Source organism: Mastigoproctus giganteus, chromosome 12 (genome assembly GCF_048544385.1).
Source record: "Mastigoproctus giganteus isolate SK-2022 chromosome 12, ASM4854438v1, whole genome shotgun sequence".
Lineage (NCBI taxonomy): Eukaryota > Metazoa > Arthropoda > Arachnida > Uropygi > Thelyphonidae > Mastigoproctus > Mastigoproctus giganteus.
The window spans coordinates 143,718,999-143,734,289 of record NC_143586.1 but is presented as its reverse complement, the minus strand read 5'-3'; the positions used below and the strand labels follow the sequence as shown (position 1 = coordinate 143,734,289).

The window sequence follows — 15,291 nt, the reverse complement described above, 5'->3', positions numbered from 1 at the left end:
TGGACTGGAGAAAATCAAGTTGCAAAGACAGGAAGTCAAATATCTCCAAGTGATTAGTGGAGTTGGAGAACAGTACAGACAACAGATGAATTTGACAGAATGAGGTAGGGAGATTTTAAGCCAGAGAAGATCGAAAAGGAGGAGATTCCAAATTGCCAAGTCTCTGACAGGGAATATCGGAATGCACAAATACCACCTTTGAGGCGAAAGGAATCGTACAGCAAATAATTTGGGCAACTGAGATGAGCAGTAGTTGAATCAACCGATAACTGAGATTCTGTCATTAAAAGTACATGGAGTTTGGCAGACTGCAAATGGAAATGGACATTGTTGAGATTAGAACTGAGACCATTTATATTTGTGAAATGAACTAAGAAGTGTTTGGGGGGGGGGGTTAGATCTTTTCGCAGATAAGCTTGCTCTATTAGTTTGACAATGTCTCGGTAGAATTACAGAGATGTTCAAATTTAACCCCAACTCGCGACTCTTTTTCAACCTTCACCTGTACTTAAGTAAATCTACAGATCTCTTACTCTTAGTGCCAACATGTACAACAATATCACCTTTTGTGTCCTTAAAAGATGATGTCTGCTGTACAATGTCATCAACTTTTGCCGCCGGCAGACACAACCCGATCCTGTTTCACCTATTCTCTTTGTATAATATATTCCTTGTCTCCCTGACAGTAGAGTCACTGACTATGACTAGCTCCTGTGAGTCTAGCACATTCTGCCTTGAAGATTGCAGCTATGTTGCCTTATGCACAGGAGTGAGCTCCTGTTGGTTTGATCATTTTGTTTAATTTTGATTATTTTTGCTCTTCTGTCTTGCCATGCTGCAGGCATTATTTTTGTTTAATTATCATTCTAATTTTTTTATATATATATAGGTAAATAGATTAGATAAGTGTATGGGTAGGGGTGGTGACCCGTCAGGTGTAGTAACAATGGAAAAAATTAAAAATATCTGAAAAATAAAAGCAGATTACATAAAAATTTTAAATAAAATTAAAAGATATTATATAAATGGTACTTAATGCTGTAGGTCCTAAGATTTTAACTACATCATGAAGGGCCAGCAGCCAAATCCAAAGGAAACACAGCAATAAGCAAAGCCTTTGTTTTTGTTATGATGTATACGTAGCAGAGAAAAAAAAAAAAAAAACATGAGCAGACATCATAGACGACCCAACAGAGACCAAGAAGAAAAGGAATAATAAAAACCAAAACCAATATAATACTAAAATAAATAAAGCCGACCGGGCTAGCCGGGTGGGTAAAGTGCCTGCCTGGCAACCCAAAGGTTGCGGGTTCGAATCCCGCCTTGAGCTTGGATCAGAGTACTGCAAAAACCTTGGAAGATGCATTATGGCCACAGAAGCCGATGTGCCAACAACTACCAAAACAAAAAAAAAAAAATAATAATAATAAATAAATAAAAAGTAAAAATCAAGATTTATGCCAAAATTAAAACCAAATGATTCCAGATATTGAAAAATGAATGAATAGCAACCAGCCCTACCTGAATTTTAACGAATTCTAACAAAGAAATATCGCTTTCTTTGTAAAATTCAGGTAGGGCTGGTTGCTATTCATTCATTTTTCATTATCTGGAATCATTGGGTTTTAATTTTAGTGTAATTTTGATTTTTACTTTTTATTTTTATTAGTATTATATTTTTGTTTTTTATTATTCCTTTTCTTTTTCATCTATGATATATATGTCTGCTCGTGTTTTTTTTTTTTTTTTTTGTGTGAACCCCAAACACGAGAGGTATTAGAACCTATAGTACTTAGTACCGTGCTTGGGTTGGAGGTTGAGAAGACGAAAGAAGATATTTGTTGACATTCGACTTGAACTTCTGTAGATTGTAATTTTCAGGAAATGCGTATGAAGGAAGGTTGTTCCAGAAAACAGCAGTTGAATGAATAAATGAGGAAGATGAAAAGTTGGTTCTGTGGGTTTGAAGTTGGACAGTAAATGGATGTTGGCTGGTGGCAGCACATGTTCGGACTGTTTTGAAAGAGAGAGCACGAATTATAGAAGCCAATTCAGAAGAACAGTGCCCATGGAAGTATCTGTAGAAGAGACATGCAGCAGAAACAGTGCGTCTATGAGAAAGCAAGTGGAGAGACTCTGTTAGAGATGAATCATTAATTAACCTAACTGCCCTCTTCCGAATGGAATCAAGAAGCCTGAGAGAGGTTTTGGGGGCACCACCCCAGATGTGGGAACAATATTCCATGGCAGGGCGGATTTGCGATTTATACAGAGTGAGCAACTGTTTGGAAGAAACGTAACGCCGAGAGCGAAAGAGAAAACCAAGTTTTTTAGATGTCTGCATCTATGGAAGCAATATTTGTAATGTGCTTGTGCCAAGAGAGATTAGAAGTCAGGGTAATCCCCAAAAGAGATATATCATTTTGCCTAGAAATCGCAGTGTCACTAAACATAAGCATAGGAGCAGAAGAATCCTTTTTGCGAGATATAAGACAAGACTGAGTTTTAGAAGGGTTGAAATCAACTAAGTTGTCTTTGCCCCACTGGAGAATTACCTGAAGATCGGCATTTAAGGAATTGGCAGCAGATTTCCTAGAAGTTGAAGCTGATTGAGCAGGACAAGGTTTCTCAAAATGGAAAGTTGAATGCAATGTACTATCATCGGCAAAACTATGGATAGGATTTCCAGTCAATGGAAGAAGGTCATTGATAAACAAGAGGAAAAGAGTGGGGGAAAGAACTGAACCTTGGGGGACACCGGCATTAGTGGAGAAGTTAGAAGACAGAGAGCCATCTACCATCACCCCCAGTGAGCGATCAGAGAGAAAACTGGATACCCAATTACTAAAAACAATTGGCAAACCATAAGATGGAAGCTTGTTTAGAAGACCTTTATGCCAAACACGATCAAAAGCCTTTGAGATGTCAAGAGCAACTACTTGTGTTTCACCGAACCTTTCCATTGAATTAGTCCATAAATGGGTAACATAAGCCAGAACATCACCAGTGGATCGACACTGACGGAATCCATACTGACGATCGTTGATCAGACGGAAGGTTTCTAGGTAGTTTAAGAGTTGGCGGTTAATTGATTTCTCCATTACTTTAGAAAGAGTAGAAGTAATTGCAATGGGATGATAATTGGAATGGAGCGATTTGTCACCCTTTTTAGGAACTGGCTGGATATGAGCAAATTTCCAAGCAGAAGGAAAAACACCTTTGGAATAAGAAAGTTAAAAAAGGCGGCAAAGAATAGGAGTAAGTTCAGGAGCACAGGTTTTGAGAACAAGTGGAGAAATACCATCGGGAGCTGGAGCTTTCTTAGCATCAGGATTCATCAAAATCCTTCTGATATCCTTTTGATGGAAGACCACAGGAGGCATTGAATGGAGCGTGTTAGGAATGGTGGGAGGTGTTTTATCAAGATCATTAATACATGAGCTGGAAGAAAAATGGGATGCTAGCAAGTCAGCTTTATCCTTGGCTGAAGTGACAACAGAATCATCTGGTTTGGACAGAGGTGGGAGCAGAGATGGGCAAAAGTTACGGCCAATAGCTTTGGCAAGAGACCAGAATGCTCGGCTACCATTAGGGCTAGAAGCAAGTTTTCTACTCTTAGCCTGTTCAAACTCCAGTTTCGACTGATTAATAACTGCTTTACAATTGTTGCGAGCTTTGGTGTAGGCAGAAAATGAAACTGAAGAATTAGAAATAAGCCAATTACGATATGCAACATTCTTCTCTTGGACAGCCTTAGCACATTTATTGGAAAACCAAGGTTTAGATGAAGGACGAGATTTTAAGGTGGAGTGTCGAATGAGGATTCCATTCCTGCAGAATAATTTCACTGACACGACCTGATCAAACGTTGACATCAGAAGTTTTGAAACAGTAATCCGACCATGGAAAAGAAGAAAAGAAATCTCGCAGGTCATCCCATTTTGCATTCTTGTAATGCCAAACAACACGAGGTTGGGAATAGCCATGAGATAAAGGTTCCATTGGAGAAGAGATAGTCACCAAGTTGTGATCTGAAGTGCCTAAAGGACCTCTCACTTCGACCGTGTACTTAGAAGGGTTGTTTGTGAAAAAAAGATCAAGCGTATTGGCTGTATGATTAGGATTGTCCGGTATTCTTGTAGGTAAATGAACAATCTGTGCTAGGTCATTAGTAATTGCAAAAGCCTCAGCATCTCGACCTGCTGGGTCGGTGTAACTAGAAAACGGAAGCCAGCTGGAGTTGTGAACATTAAAATCACCAAGGAAAATTACCTCACTGATAGGAAAGTTGGACTGGAGAAGGTCAAGTTGCAAAGAGAGGAAGTCAAAGAGCTCCAAGTGATTAGTGGAGTTGGGAGATCGGTAGAGACAACAGATGAATTTGACACAATGAGGTAGAGAGATTTTAAGCCAGAGAAGATCAAAGAGAGGAGATTACAAATTGCCAAGTCTCTGACAGGGAATATCAGAACGGACATATGCACAAGTACCACCTTTGAGGCGAAAGGAATCATACAGCGAATAATTTGGACATCTGAGATGAGCAGTAGTTGAATCAACCGATAACTGAGATTCTGTCAGAATCTCAGTACATGGGGTTTGGAAGACTGCAAGTGGAAATGGACATCGTTGAGATTAGAATTGAGACCACGTATATTTGTGAAATGAATTAGGAAGTCCTTGGGAGGTTTAGATCTTTTCGCAGATAAGCTTGCTCTATTAGTTTGACAATTCATGGTGTATTCAATAGTAAGAAAGAGTGGGTGGGACATGCTGTATGAAGTAATGAAATTTTTGGATATGGCGTACATGTGGTAAGAATATACCCAGATCCTTGACATAACGTGGCCTTGACAATGCTCTCCGCATACACACTACTCGGACTCCCTCCAGTCACTCTCTGGCAGAGTAGACGTAGCAAGATTATACACTAGCTGATCCAGAAGCCTCCTAGAGAGTTACCAATAGGTTTGGTCCGGTGTACTAACTATCAGCCGGCCTGCGAACACCGTTTTAGGGCTGTACCCTCGAAATGTAAGGAATATTGGATCTCGCCACGACATTCATCATAACCTCAAAAGTCATCAATCTTACTGCATGATGGAAGTGATAGGGAAAGGTTGGCCGGAACTTAGCTCTAGAGACTAAACATGGGTTCCACCACTTCAAGCCTCCAATAAGCAAAGTGGTGGTATTTCACCGGTTGATGAGAGTCATCTACCACCTGGTAACATAGAGGGGCGGCATTCCTCCATGTGGTGTGGGCGCCACACCTCGATCCCTGTTTACGTTGGTTCACACCTGGGTGGTCACCCACCATGTACTTGTGCATGGAGGTTATACCCAGGATTACTAACAGTCCCACCATCGTGAAGGTGCAAGCAGAGGATTTGGCTGTCACAAACCATCCGGACTTCGCCGAAATTGGGTCCACTTGACTTGAGTTTCACCCGAATATCAGTTCCATCAGCGTTTCAGACTCCCAGGTAGCAAGTACAGCTTGTCTGGCATATCTGAGAGAATGTCTGTGAGAACCTCAAGGACCATGTGCTACATATACATCATAACAGAAACAGAGGCCTTGCTTATTACTGTGTTTCCTTTGAATTTGGCTGCTGGCCCATGATGATGTAGTTAAAATCTTAGGACATATAGCATTAGGTACCATTTATATAATTTCATTTAATTTTATTTAAAATGTTTGTGATCTGCTTTCATTTTGCAGGCACTCTTAATTTTTTCCATTGTTACTACCTGAGAGGTTAGCACCCCTACCGATACACTTATCTAATCTGTTTGTCTATATTTCATTATGGTTGCTGTGCATTTCTGCTATTACTAGCAGTGTCCTGGATCCATAATCCATTATAATATATTATTATAATTTTTTTGTTCTTTTTAGACGTTACATTTTATCACTACGACTTATTATTATTATTATTTACATAATATATATATATATATATACTTATATTTGAATAATGTTTGAAATAATTGAAAACTGAATCTTTAGCATTAGTAGAGGCACATGATGCAAGAAAGCAAGCTTATGCAGCATCAGCCAAAAAAAAACTCCCATTTCAACCCTCCGTTCGTTCCAAATACCTGTCCAGCCCAGCCTTAAATTTATTTAGGCTATCAAGTCCCACAATAAAGGATGGGAGTCTGTTACACCAACGAACTACCCACTGGCTAAAGGCAAACTGCCGCACATCTATCCTACATCTGTCTTTTCTCAATTTGAATGTATGCCCTCTCAGGTGATTATTCTGAGCAAGAGCAAGGATCCCATCAGCATTGAGCATTCTCAAACCATTCAAACCATCTTACCTAAAAAAGGGGTAAAGCATACATCAGAGGCAGCAAAAAGCATTTTACTCTACACGATGCTTGAGATATAAACTTAAGTGAGAATAATGATTAAAAATAAATAAAAATAAATAAAATGTCAGCAGCATTGCAAGACAGAAGAGCGAAAATTGTGAAATTATACGTAACGATCAAACCAACAGGGAGGGAAGAGAATAAAGTTATTGCAGCAGAAACTCTTGAAGATAATTTAGAAAGTCTAAATACAGAGATAATAAAATATAATCAATTAAATTTTGAATAGCCAATTAAATGAAATTTAATGCCCCCCCCCTGACGGGCACCAGGACCAAATTTATGTGAAATATCACGAGCAGAGATGTGAACAACTACGATAAAATAAAACAGAAATAGACTGACCGTTATGCCCCATCTCAACAGAGGACCACAAGGCCAATAATGGTCAGGGAATTGCTTCATTTCAATTGCTAAACAAATCGCTGCCAATGCAGAGGACTTGAATAGCGGTAGTCCTGATGCAGCGAAAATTAAAGATAGGACAGATACAAGCACTCAAATGCAAAACCACACCACTGACAAAAATAATCTTAACCAGATTATATAGGCAAAACATGAACTATGGATGGCAGCACAGGCGCAGCGTTAGCACATCAGCCCACTACTGTCATGTGATATACTTATATTTGAATAATGTTTGAAATAATTGAAAACTGAATGTTACATAAAAAAGGGGTATCTGTCCTATTTTTAATTTTCGCTGGATCAGGACCACTGCTATTCAAGTCTATTGCATTGGCGATTCAATCTGGGGATCGGACGGTGGACCAATTTTTTGATCGATTTGCCTTTGCGGCGATTTGTCTAGTGATCGAAATGCAGCGATTCCCTGACCATTATTGGCCTTGTGGGGTGAAGATGTCCAGACAGGAAAACGTTTGAAGGTATCCATTGCCACCTTTGTGAACATGGGACCTTTACACCTCGTGCTGCCGACAGAGGATGACCAAGATCTACGACTCCTGAAGTAGAGGGGTGGACCAACTGCCTGGCCTCCATGCTTAACTGATTTAAACCCACTAGATTTCTTCTTGTGGGGCCATTTAAAGTCATTGGTGTATTCGACTCTGGTAGCTGATGTGGAAACTCTCCACAATCGAATTGTGGCAGGTTGTGAGACAATACAAAACATGCCAGGAATTTGGCATCGACTTCGCGAGTCCACGAGACATCGATGTGAGGCCTGTATTCAGGCAGAAGGTGGACATTTTGAACGATTACTATAAGGTGATGTGAACAGTTAAGTGTTATAGACAGACCTTCAAAACTCGGAAACCAAGCATTTCCGGAACTATGTTGATATAAAATATTTTTATTGTCTACATATGAGGAACTCATTCCTGAAGTTATGCTGTGTATTTTTGAGACACCCTGTGTATATATATAATGTTGAGTAGAATAACAAGAGAGTGGAAATAAGAAGGTAGAAAAATGTGGAAGTAGTCTAGTGCAGTCATTTTTTTTATCGCTTTATATAAAAAGTATACAGTGAAACTTCCCTTTAACGGACAGCCATGGGGAACGAAAATGTGTCCATTAGAGAGAAGTGTCCGCTAACAAGAAGTCTGAGGGAGAAAAAAAAAAAGAAAGAAAGAAAAATCGTTAAACGTTTAATGTAAAATTAAATTAAAATATATACAGATTTTGAACAATATTTTTGTAAATAATATACAATTACATACACAAGAGATAAAGAAAAATCGTTAAACGTTTAATGTAAAATTAAATTAAATTTTATACAGATTTTGCACAATAATATAATAAATAATATACATACAATTGTGCTATGCAATATTATGACTTTATCTTAAGAAAAATACATACAGTAATCACTTATTTTCTTCTGCACCTTCTTCTGGCTGATAATTTTGTTTTCAACATTTGTTTGGAGTGAAGAAACCATCGAAAGTCCTTCAGTATCTTCTTCAGCGGCGAAAAACATTTTTAAACGATTGATTTGTATGAGCGCTTCTTCTATTTTTATCGATGGTTCGTCGTTAATATGTTCTTCGACAGAATGACCTCCTTCCATTTCTTCATCCTCATGAGGAACTTCTTGAAAAATATCGATGATAATGTCGTTGATATCTAGAGCACCATCTTCTGCAGTGAGGTTCGAGTCTATATCTTTGTAGCCAGGGTTACTTGTAGCGGAAGTATCGTACATTATCAATAGATGTTGAAGTTCTTGTTCTTCTTGGTGCTCCACATTGCTGTTCACAACTTCAATTTTTGCGTTTGAGAAGCCAGACTTTACAAAACAGTTCACGACAGTTTGTTTTCTAATTGCGTTTACTGAAGAGGAAATCCATTGAATCGCATCTAGGATGCTGATTTTCTTTGCAAGGTCACTCGCACATGTTACATCGTTCATGTTTGCAATGAGATGTCTTAAAACACGTTTTCTGTAGTGAAGTTTAAAATTTTTTATTATCCCTTGATCCAAGGGCTGACACTCTGCAGATGTGTTTGGTGGCAGAAAAACTATTTGAATGTTGGACAATTCAATGTGTGGGTGAGATGCAGCATTATCCATGAAAAGAATAATTTTTCTGTTTTGACGAATCATGTTTTGGTTAAAGTGACTTATCCATTCACTCATGATATCTCGTGTCATCCAAGCATTTTTATTAGACTTCCAGTCAACATTCAAAAGATTCAACTTTATGCCGTTGAAACAACGAGGATTTTGTGGTTTTCCTATAACAAGAGGTTGTTCAAAGTCTCCCAGCATATTTGTACACAATAGTACAGTCAAGTGTTCCTTAGAAATTTTTCCGCCCTGGCACTTTTCGTTTTTTAGACTCATTGTTTTTTCAGGAAGAGCTTTAAAAAACAACCCTGTTTTGTCACAGTTGTGAATATCCTTAGCTTCAAAATCACGACATAAATCTTCCAATTTGACGGTCCACTCTGTTACAACCCCAGTATCAACAGATCCACCTTCACCACTTACGGTTTTCCAAGAAATTTTATGCCGAGTTTTGAACTTGTCTAGCCATCCCACAGAAGCTTTGAACTCATTTATTCCCATAGATTTCGCAACCTCCAAAGCCTTTTCCCTAATAATAGGCCCATTAATGGGAATTTTTTTAGCACGTGAGCCCGCAAAACCACTCATATAACCCAAGCACGGTACTAAGTACTATAGGTTCTAATACCTCTCGTGTTTGGGGTTCTCATAAAAAAAAAAAAAAAAAACATTGTCAATTTGAAGTCCAACAGTTTTTGGGAATGATTTTTGAACCTGATCATTCCCGTGTTGCCAAAATTATTTGAACAGTTCATTTTTTTTCTTTAGGATGTTGCTTACCTGCGTCTTCCCGATTTTGAATTTTGCAGCGAGATTGCGAACACTATTTTTTTGCCGACCATATGCATCAATGAGTTCGACTTTATCTTTTAAAGTTAAATGTTTACGAGAAGACATTGTGCACTTCACACAACACTGAACAAAACTGAAAACTGAAACTCAAAAGACGAAAGGCCGACCATATTCTCCCCCCCCCTGCACACACCGAATTCATCAGAAGTTTTACACGTTCCTTAAAATTCTTGAAAAAGGGTTTAGAACCGTGACGTAAACCTTGATAAAATTCAGAGAATCGGAAATAGCAAATAAACACACAATTGAGGCAATACGTGGAAGAAACATTCCTAGAAAAAGGGCCGTGAGCTCGCCCGCTGTCCGTTATGCGGAGATCAAATTAAGTGCTAATCTAAATGAAACAGTGCAGATTGCCTGTCCGCGCCCGTTACAGAGAATGTCCGCTAGACAGAAGCTGCAAACACGTTAAAACCAATGGAGGTGAGTTGTGGAATTTTAAAATGTCCGTTGTAGAGAGATGTCCGTTAACGAGAGGTGTCTGTTAAGATGAGTTTCACTGTATATGTTTTTTGGCCCTTAAGTGGAACAAGCACTGTACATGAGGGCTAGTATTCCTTGTTGATAGAAGTTCTGTTCAATTTCTTGGATTCATTTTTTTTCAGCATTACTTATATTGTTACGTTCTCTTGCTTTACTCATCATTTGGCTGTGTATTTCTGTTAACAAGGGGCCATGCTGGTAAGAACAATATGTGTCTGAAATGTCTGGCAAACAGGCAGTTGGGGTTTATAGAAATAAAGATGTATTTACACATAAACAATTCAATTGTTCCGCATGCAATTAATATTAGAATTTGGTTCTTTATTAATATTATAATTATTAAATATAAACTTTTCAGTTTTCTTAGATTGTGATATAACCTTGATTTTCATTTGTTAATTTGTTTTTATATTTATAAATTTTATGAATGATTTGTTTATATCAGATCACCATTAGTTAAGAGAGATATGCATTCTCAAGTCACAATGGAAGGATGGCTTCTAAAGCTGGAAGGTGGTGCCCTGAAACAGTGGAAAAGGCGGTGGTTTGTGCTTGCAGACTTTTGTCTTTTCTATTACAAAGGTAAAAAATTGTTTTAAACCATGTATGTTGCAAATTATATGTATTAAGCCTTTGATACTGTTGCACATGGAAGACTGCTGCACAAATTGGAGCAGTGTGGCATTGGAGGCAAATTGCTGCTATGGATAAAGGGATGTTTGAGTGGGAGAAGACAGAGTGGTAATCAATAGACACTGCTCTTCATGGACTAATGTTATTAGTGGAGTCCCTCAGGGTTCAGTGTTGGGTCCATTGTTGTTTTCAGTATTTATAAATGATATTGATGATGGTATATCAGGCTTAATGTCCAAGTTTGCAGACGATACGAAGGTTGGCAGGGTTGTTAATGACACTAATGACAGTACACTGCTGCAATAGGATCTAGAAAAGTTGAGAAAATGGGCTGAGAGGTGACAAATGAAGTTTAACATTGACAAATGTAAAGTACTACATATTGGAAGCAGTAATCCCAGAGTAATGTATCAACTCTGTGGTACCACACTGACAATGGTAGAGAATGAAAAGGACCTGGGGTAATTGTGCAGGCAGATATGAAGTTTTCTGAGCAGTGCAGACGGTCTGCAAGAGTAGCTCATGGTGTCTTGTCAATAATATACAGGAATTTTTCTAGCAGCGATAAGGAGGTGATTAACCCCTTGTATAAGGCAATGGTCAGGCCACACCTTGAGTACTGTATACAGATCTGGAGGCCTCATTTTAAGAAGGATGTAGAACCAGGGCTCCCACTCACAAATTTAAAAAAAACTTAGATTGCAACTTAAATAAACCCAAAAAAAACCTAGTTTTCATCATATAGTATAGCAACACAAATAAGATAAAACTTACCATGCAAAAATATCTTTTATTTAATTGTAATCAGAATTTTCATCCCATTCAGTTGCCTCCACATTTATTTTTTGAAGTTCTTTCATTTTTTTCAAACGTTCTTCGTATCTTTTATGACAAGTTCCGTGTATGACTTCTTTTTCCAATTCTGATTTAGGTTTCCATGTATAGCAATTTTGATTAGATCTATTTATCGCCTGTTTTGCCATTAGTCGATTTTTCACAGTTTCTGGTTTAAGGGAGTTTGTGGCTTTTGTTTTTATATGGTTTACTTGGGAGAAGATTCTTTCTACGCTTGCCGAAGAGTGAGGTAAAATAATTAGACTGGTCATAAAGTTAGATAAAATCTCATATTTAGAATTATTAAAGCCATCTTTTACATTACGTAACAGATACCAAAACTCAGGGATGGTTTTGTAAGAGAAATCTAAATCTTGATTTAAACGAAATGATCTCCATTCATCATCTAGAAGATCTAGTTTGTCTTCAGAAACAAGGTGAGGGAACTGCATTGCTAAATGGAAAATTGAGCATGGCGAATTGGCACAATCATGTATCACTGCTGGGTCAAGAACATTGAGACTGGCGATAATTCCATCATTTAGAGGAAATCTTTTTCTGATTTCCATACAAAGTTCAACAAGAAATTTTAAACAATCATTTTTAAACCTGCTTTCACTGTCACCAAGTGGTGTTGAATTTAATAAGGCCATACAACGCCCTCCCAAATATATTTTATCCAGGGGCTTATGATTTATTGCATTGCTTGGATCAATTTCAACCAGCTTGCACGAAGTAATGACTTCTTTTATGAAAAATCTAAGAATATTTTTATACTCAGTTGAAACCATTGAATGAAGTAAGTGCAATCTGAAATGCTCAGATTGAAATTCAATATTCAAGCAGTTTATTTTCTCCAGTACATATCCTAAAAACAACAACATTTGCTTAGTTCCTTTGGTGATCATAGTATTGTAAATATTCCCTGCACCATCAATTTTATCAATTTTTGATTGAGACTGAAAATAAAGAACTAACGCATCCCTCTGCTCAATAATAATTTTTATTACATTGCCACGGGATAACCAACGTGTTTGTGCTAATTTGGGGATTTTATGCTTAGCAGTATCTACAACATCTTGAATCATTTTGAACTCGTTTAATCTTTTACTACTACGGGAAAAATAACAAGAGATATCTTTTATAAATATTTCTAGATATGATGGTAGTACCATGACTGAATGACTAGCACATAATGCAAAAGAATGGCAAACACATCCCATTATAAATACTGATGGTACATCCTTTTTTAGCAATGACTGGAACCCACTCTTAGTACCCATCATAGTGGCACAATTATCACTATCAAAGCCAACGAGATTACTTATTTGAATGTTTTTTTCTATGAAAAGATCTTTTACAGCTTGATAAAGCCCTTCTGAAATACCATTTTCAACACAAACAGTGTCAAGTAACACATCTACAACATCAAGTTTTTGAATACCAAAATATCTAACAACAACAGCTACAACTTGTGATAAAGATAAATCTGTACTTTCATCTATTATCATTGAAAACTTGTTGTTTCTGCATATGTTAGAAATGTATATTTTTGGATTAAAGGAGACTTTAGTCGCCTTCATCTGAACTTGTTTTGCAATATTGCTGTTATGAAATGCTTTCTTACATGCTTCTATAAGGTGATCACATTGCACAAATGGAACATTATGCTCAGAAATGAGTGCAGCAATTGTTAACTCTGCCTTTGCTACTTCTTCATTCTCCGTAGGTTTACGTTTTGTGAAGAACGTGTCTAACGTTGAACTTGTCTTAGCAATACAGTGAAACTTCTCCTAACGGACACCTCTCGTTAATGGACATCTCTCTACAACGGACATTTTCAAATTCCCCAAGTCACCTCCATTGGTTTTAACGTGTTTGCAGCTTCTGTCTAGCGGACATTCTCTGTAACGGACGTGGACAGGCAATCTGCACTGTTTCATTTAGATTAGCACTTAATTTGATCTCTCCATAACGGACTGCGGGAGAGCTCACGGCCCTTTTCCTAGGAACTTTTCTTCCACATATTGCCTCAATCTATTTTCTATTTCCGATTCTCTGAATTTTATCAAGGTTTACGTCGCGGTTTTAAACCGTTTTTCAAGAATTTTTAAGGCACGTGTAAAACTTCTGATGAATTCGGTGTGTGCAGGGGGCGGGGTGAATTTGGTCAGCCTTTCGTCTTTTGAGTTTCAGTTTTCAGTTTTGTTCAGTGTCGTGTGAAGTGCACAATGTCTTCTCGTAAACATTTAACTTTAAAAGATAAAGTCGAACTCATTAATGCATATGATCGGCAAAAAAATAGTGTTCGCAATCTCGCTGCAAAATTCAAAATTGGGAAGGCGCAGGTAAGCGACATCCTAAAGAAAAAAATGAACTGCTCAAACAATTTTGGCAACACAGAAATGATCAGGTTCAAAAACCATTTCCGAAAACTGTTGGACTTCAAATTGACAATGTTACGTATGAGTGGTTTTGTCGCGAACGTGCTAAAAAAATTCCCATTAATGGGCCTATTATTAGGGAAAAGGCTTTGGAGGTTGCGAAATCTATGGGAGTAAATGAGTTCAAAGCTTCTGTGGGATGGTTAAACAAGTTCAAAACTCGGCATAAAATTTCTTGGAAAACCGTAAGTGGTTTTCTGTTGATACTGGGGTTGTAACAGAGTGGACCGTCAAACTGGAAGAGTTATGTCGTGATTTTGAAGCTAAGGATATTTACAACTGTAAAGAAACAGGGTTGTTTTTTAAAGCTATTCCTGAAAAAACAATGAGTCTAAAAAACGAAAAGTGCCAGGGCGGAAAAATTTCTAAGGAACGCTTGACTGTACTATTGTGTACAAATATGCTGGGAGATTTTGAACAACCTCTTGTTATAGGAAAACCACAAAATCCTCGTTGTTTCAAGGGCATAAAGTTGAAGCTTTTGAATGTTGATTGGAAGTCTAATAAAAAAGCGTGGATGACACAAGATATCATGAGCGAATGGATAAGTCACTTTAACCAAAACATGATTCGTCAAAACAGAAAAATTATTCTTTTCATGGATAATGCTGCATCTCACCCGCACATTGAATTGTCCAACATTCAAATCGTTTTTCTGCCACAAAACACATCTGCAGACTGTCAGCCCTTGGATCAAGGGATAATAAAAAATTTTAAACTTCACTACAGAAAACGTGTTTTAAGACATCTCATTGCAAACATGAACGATGTAACATGTGCGAGTGACCTTGCAAAGAAAATCCATCCTAGATGCGATTCAGTGGATTTCCTCTTCAGTAAACGCAATTAGAAAACAAACTGTTGTGAACTGTTTTGTAAAGTCTGGCTTCTCAAACCCAAAAATTGAAGTTGTGAACAGCAATGTGGAGCACCAAGAATAACAAGAACTTCAACATCTATTGATAATGTACGATACTTCAGCTACAAGTGACCCTGGCTACAAAGATATAGACTCGAACCTCACTACAGAAGATGGTGCTCTAGATATCAACGACATTATCATCGATATTTTTCAAGAAGTTCCTCATGAGGATGAAGAAATGGAAGGAGGTCATTATGTCGAAG

General features: G+C 37.8%; 1 protein-coding gene across 3 annotated transcripts in view; it reads left to right on the top strand.

Moving 5' to 3' along the window:
• kmr (pleckstrin homology domain-containing family A member kramer) overlaps positions 1-15,291 on the top strand; it is a 666,551-nt gene that overhangs the window by 242,847 nt on the left and 408,413 nt on the right. For all 3 annotated transcript variants that reach the window (XM_090386565.1, XM_090386564.1, XM_090386566.1), the window contains exon 5: positions 10,701-10,837. In XM_090386565.1, coding sequence (XP_090242691.1) covers positions 10,701-10,837 — 137 coding nt within the window. The remainder of the gene's footprint in view (positions 1-10,700; positions 10,838-15,291) is intronic.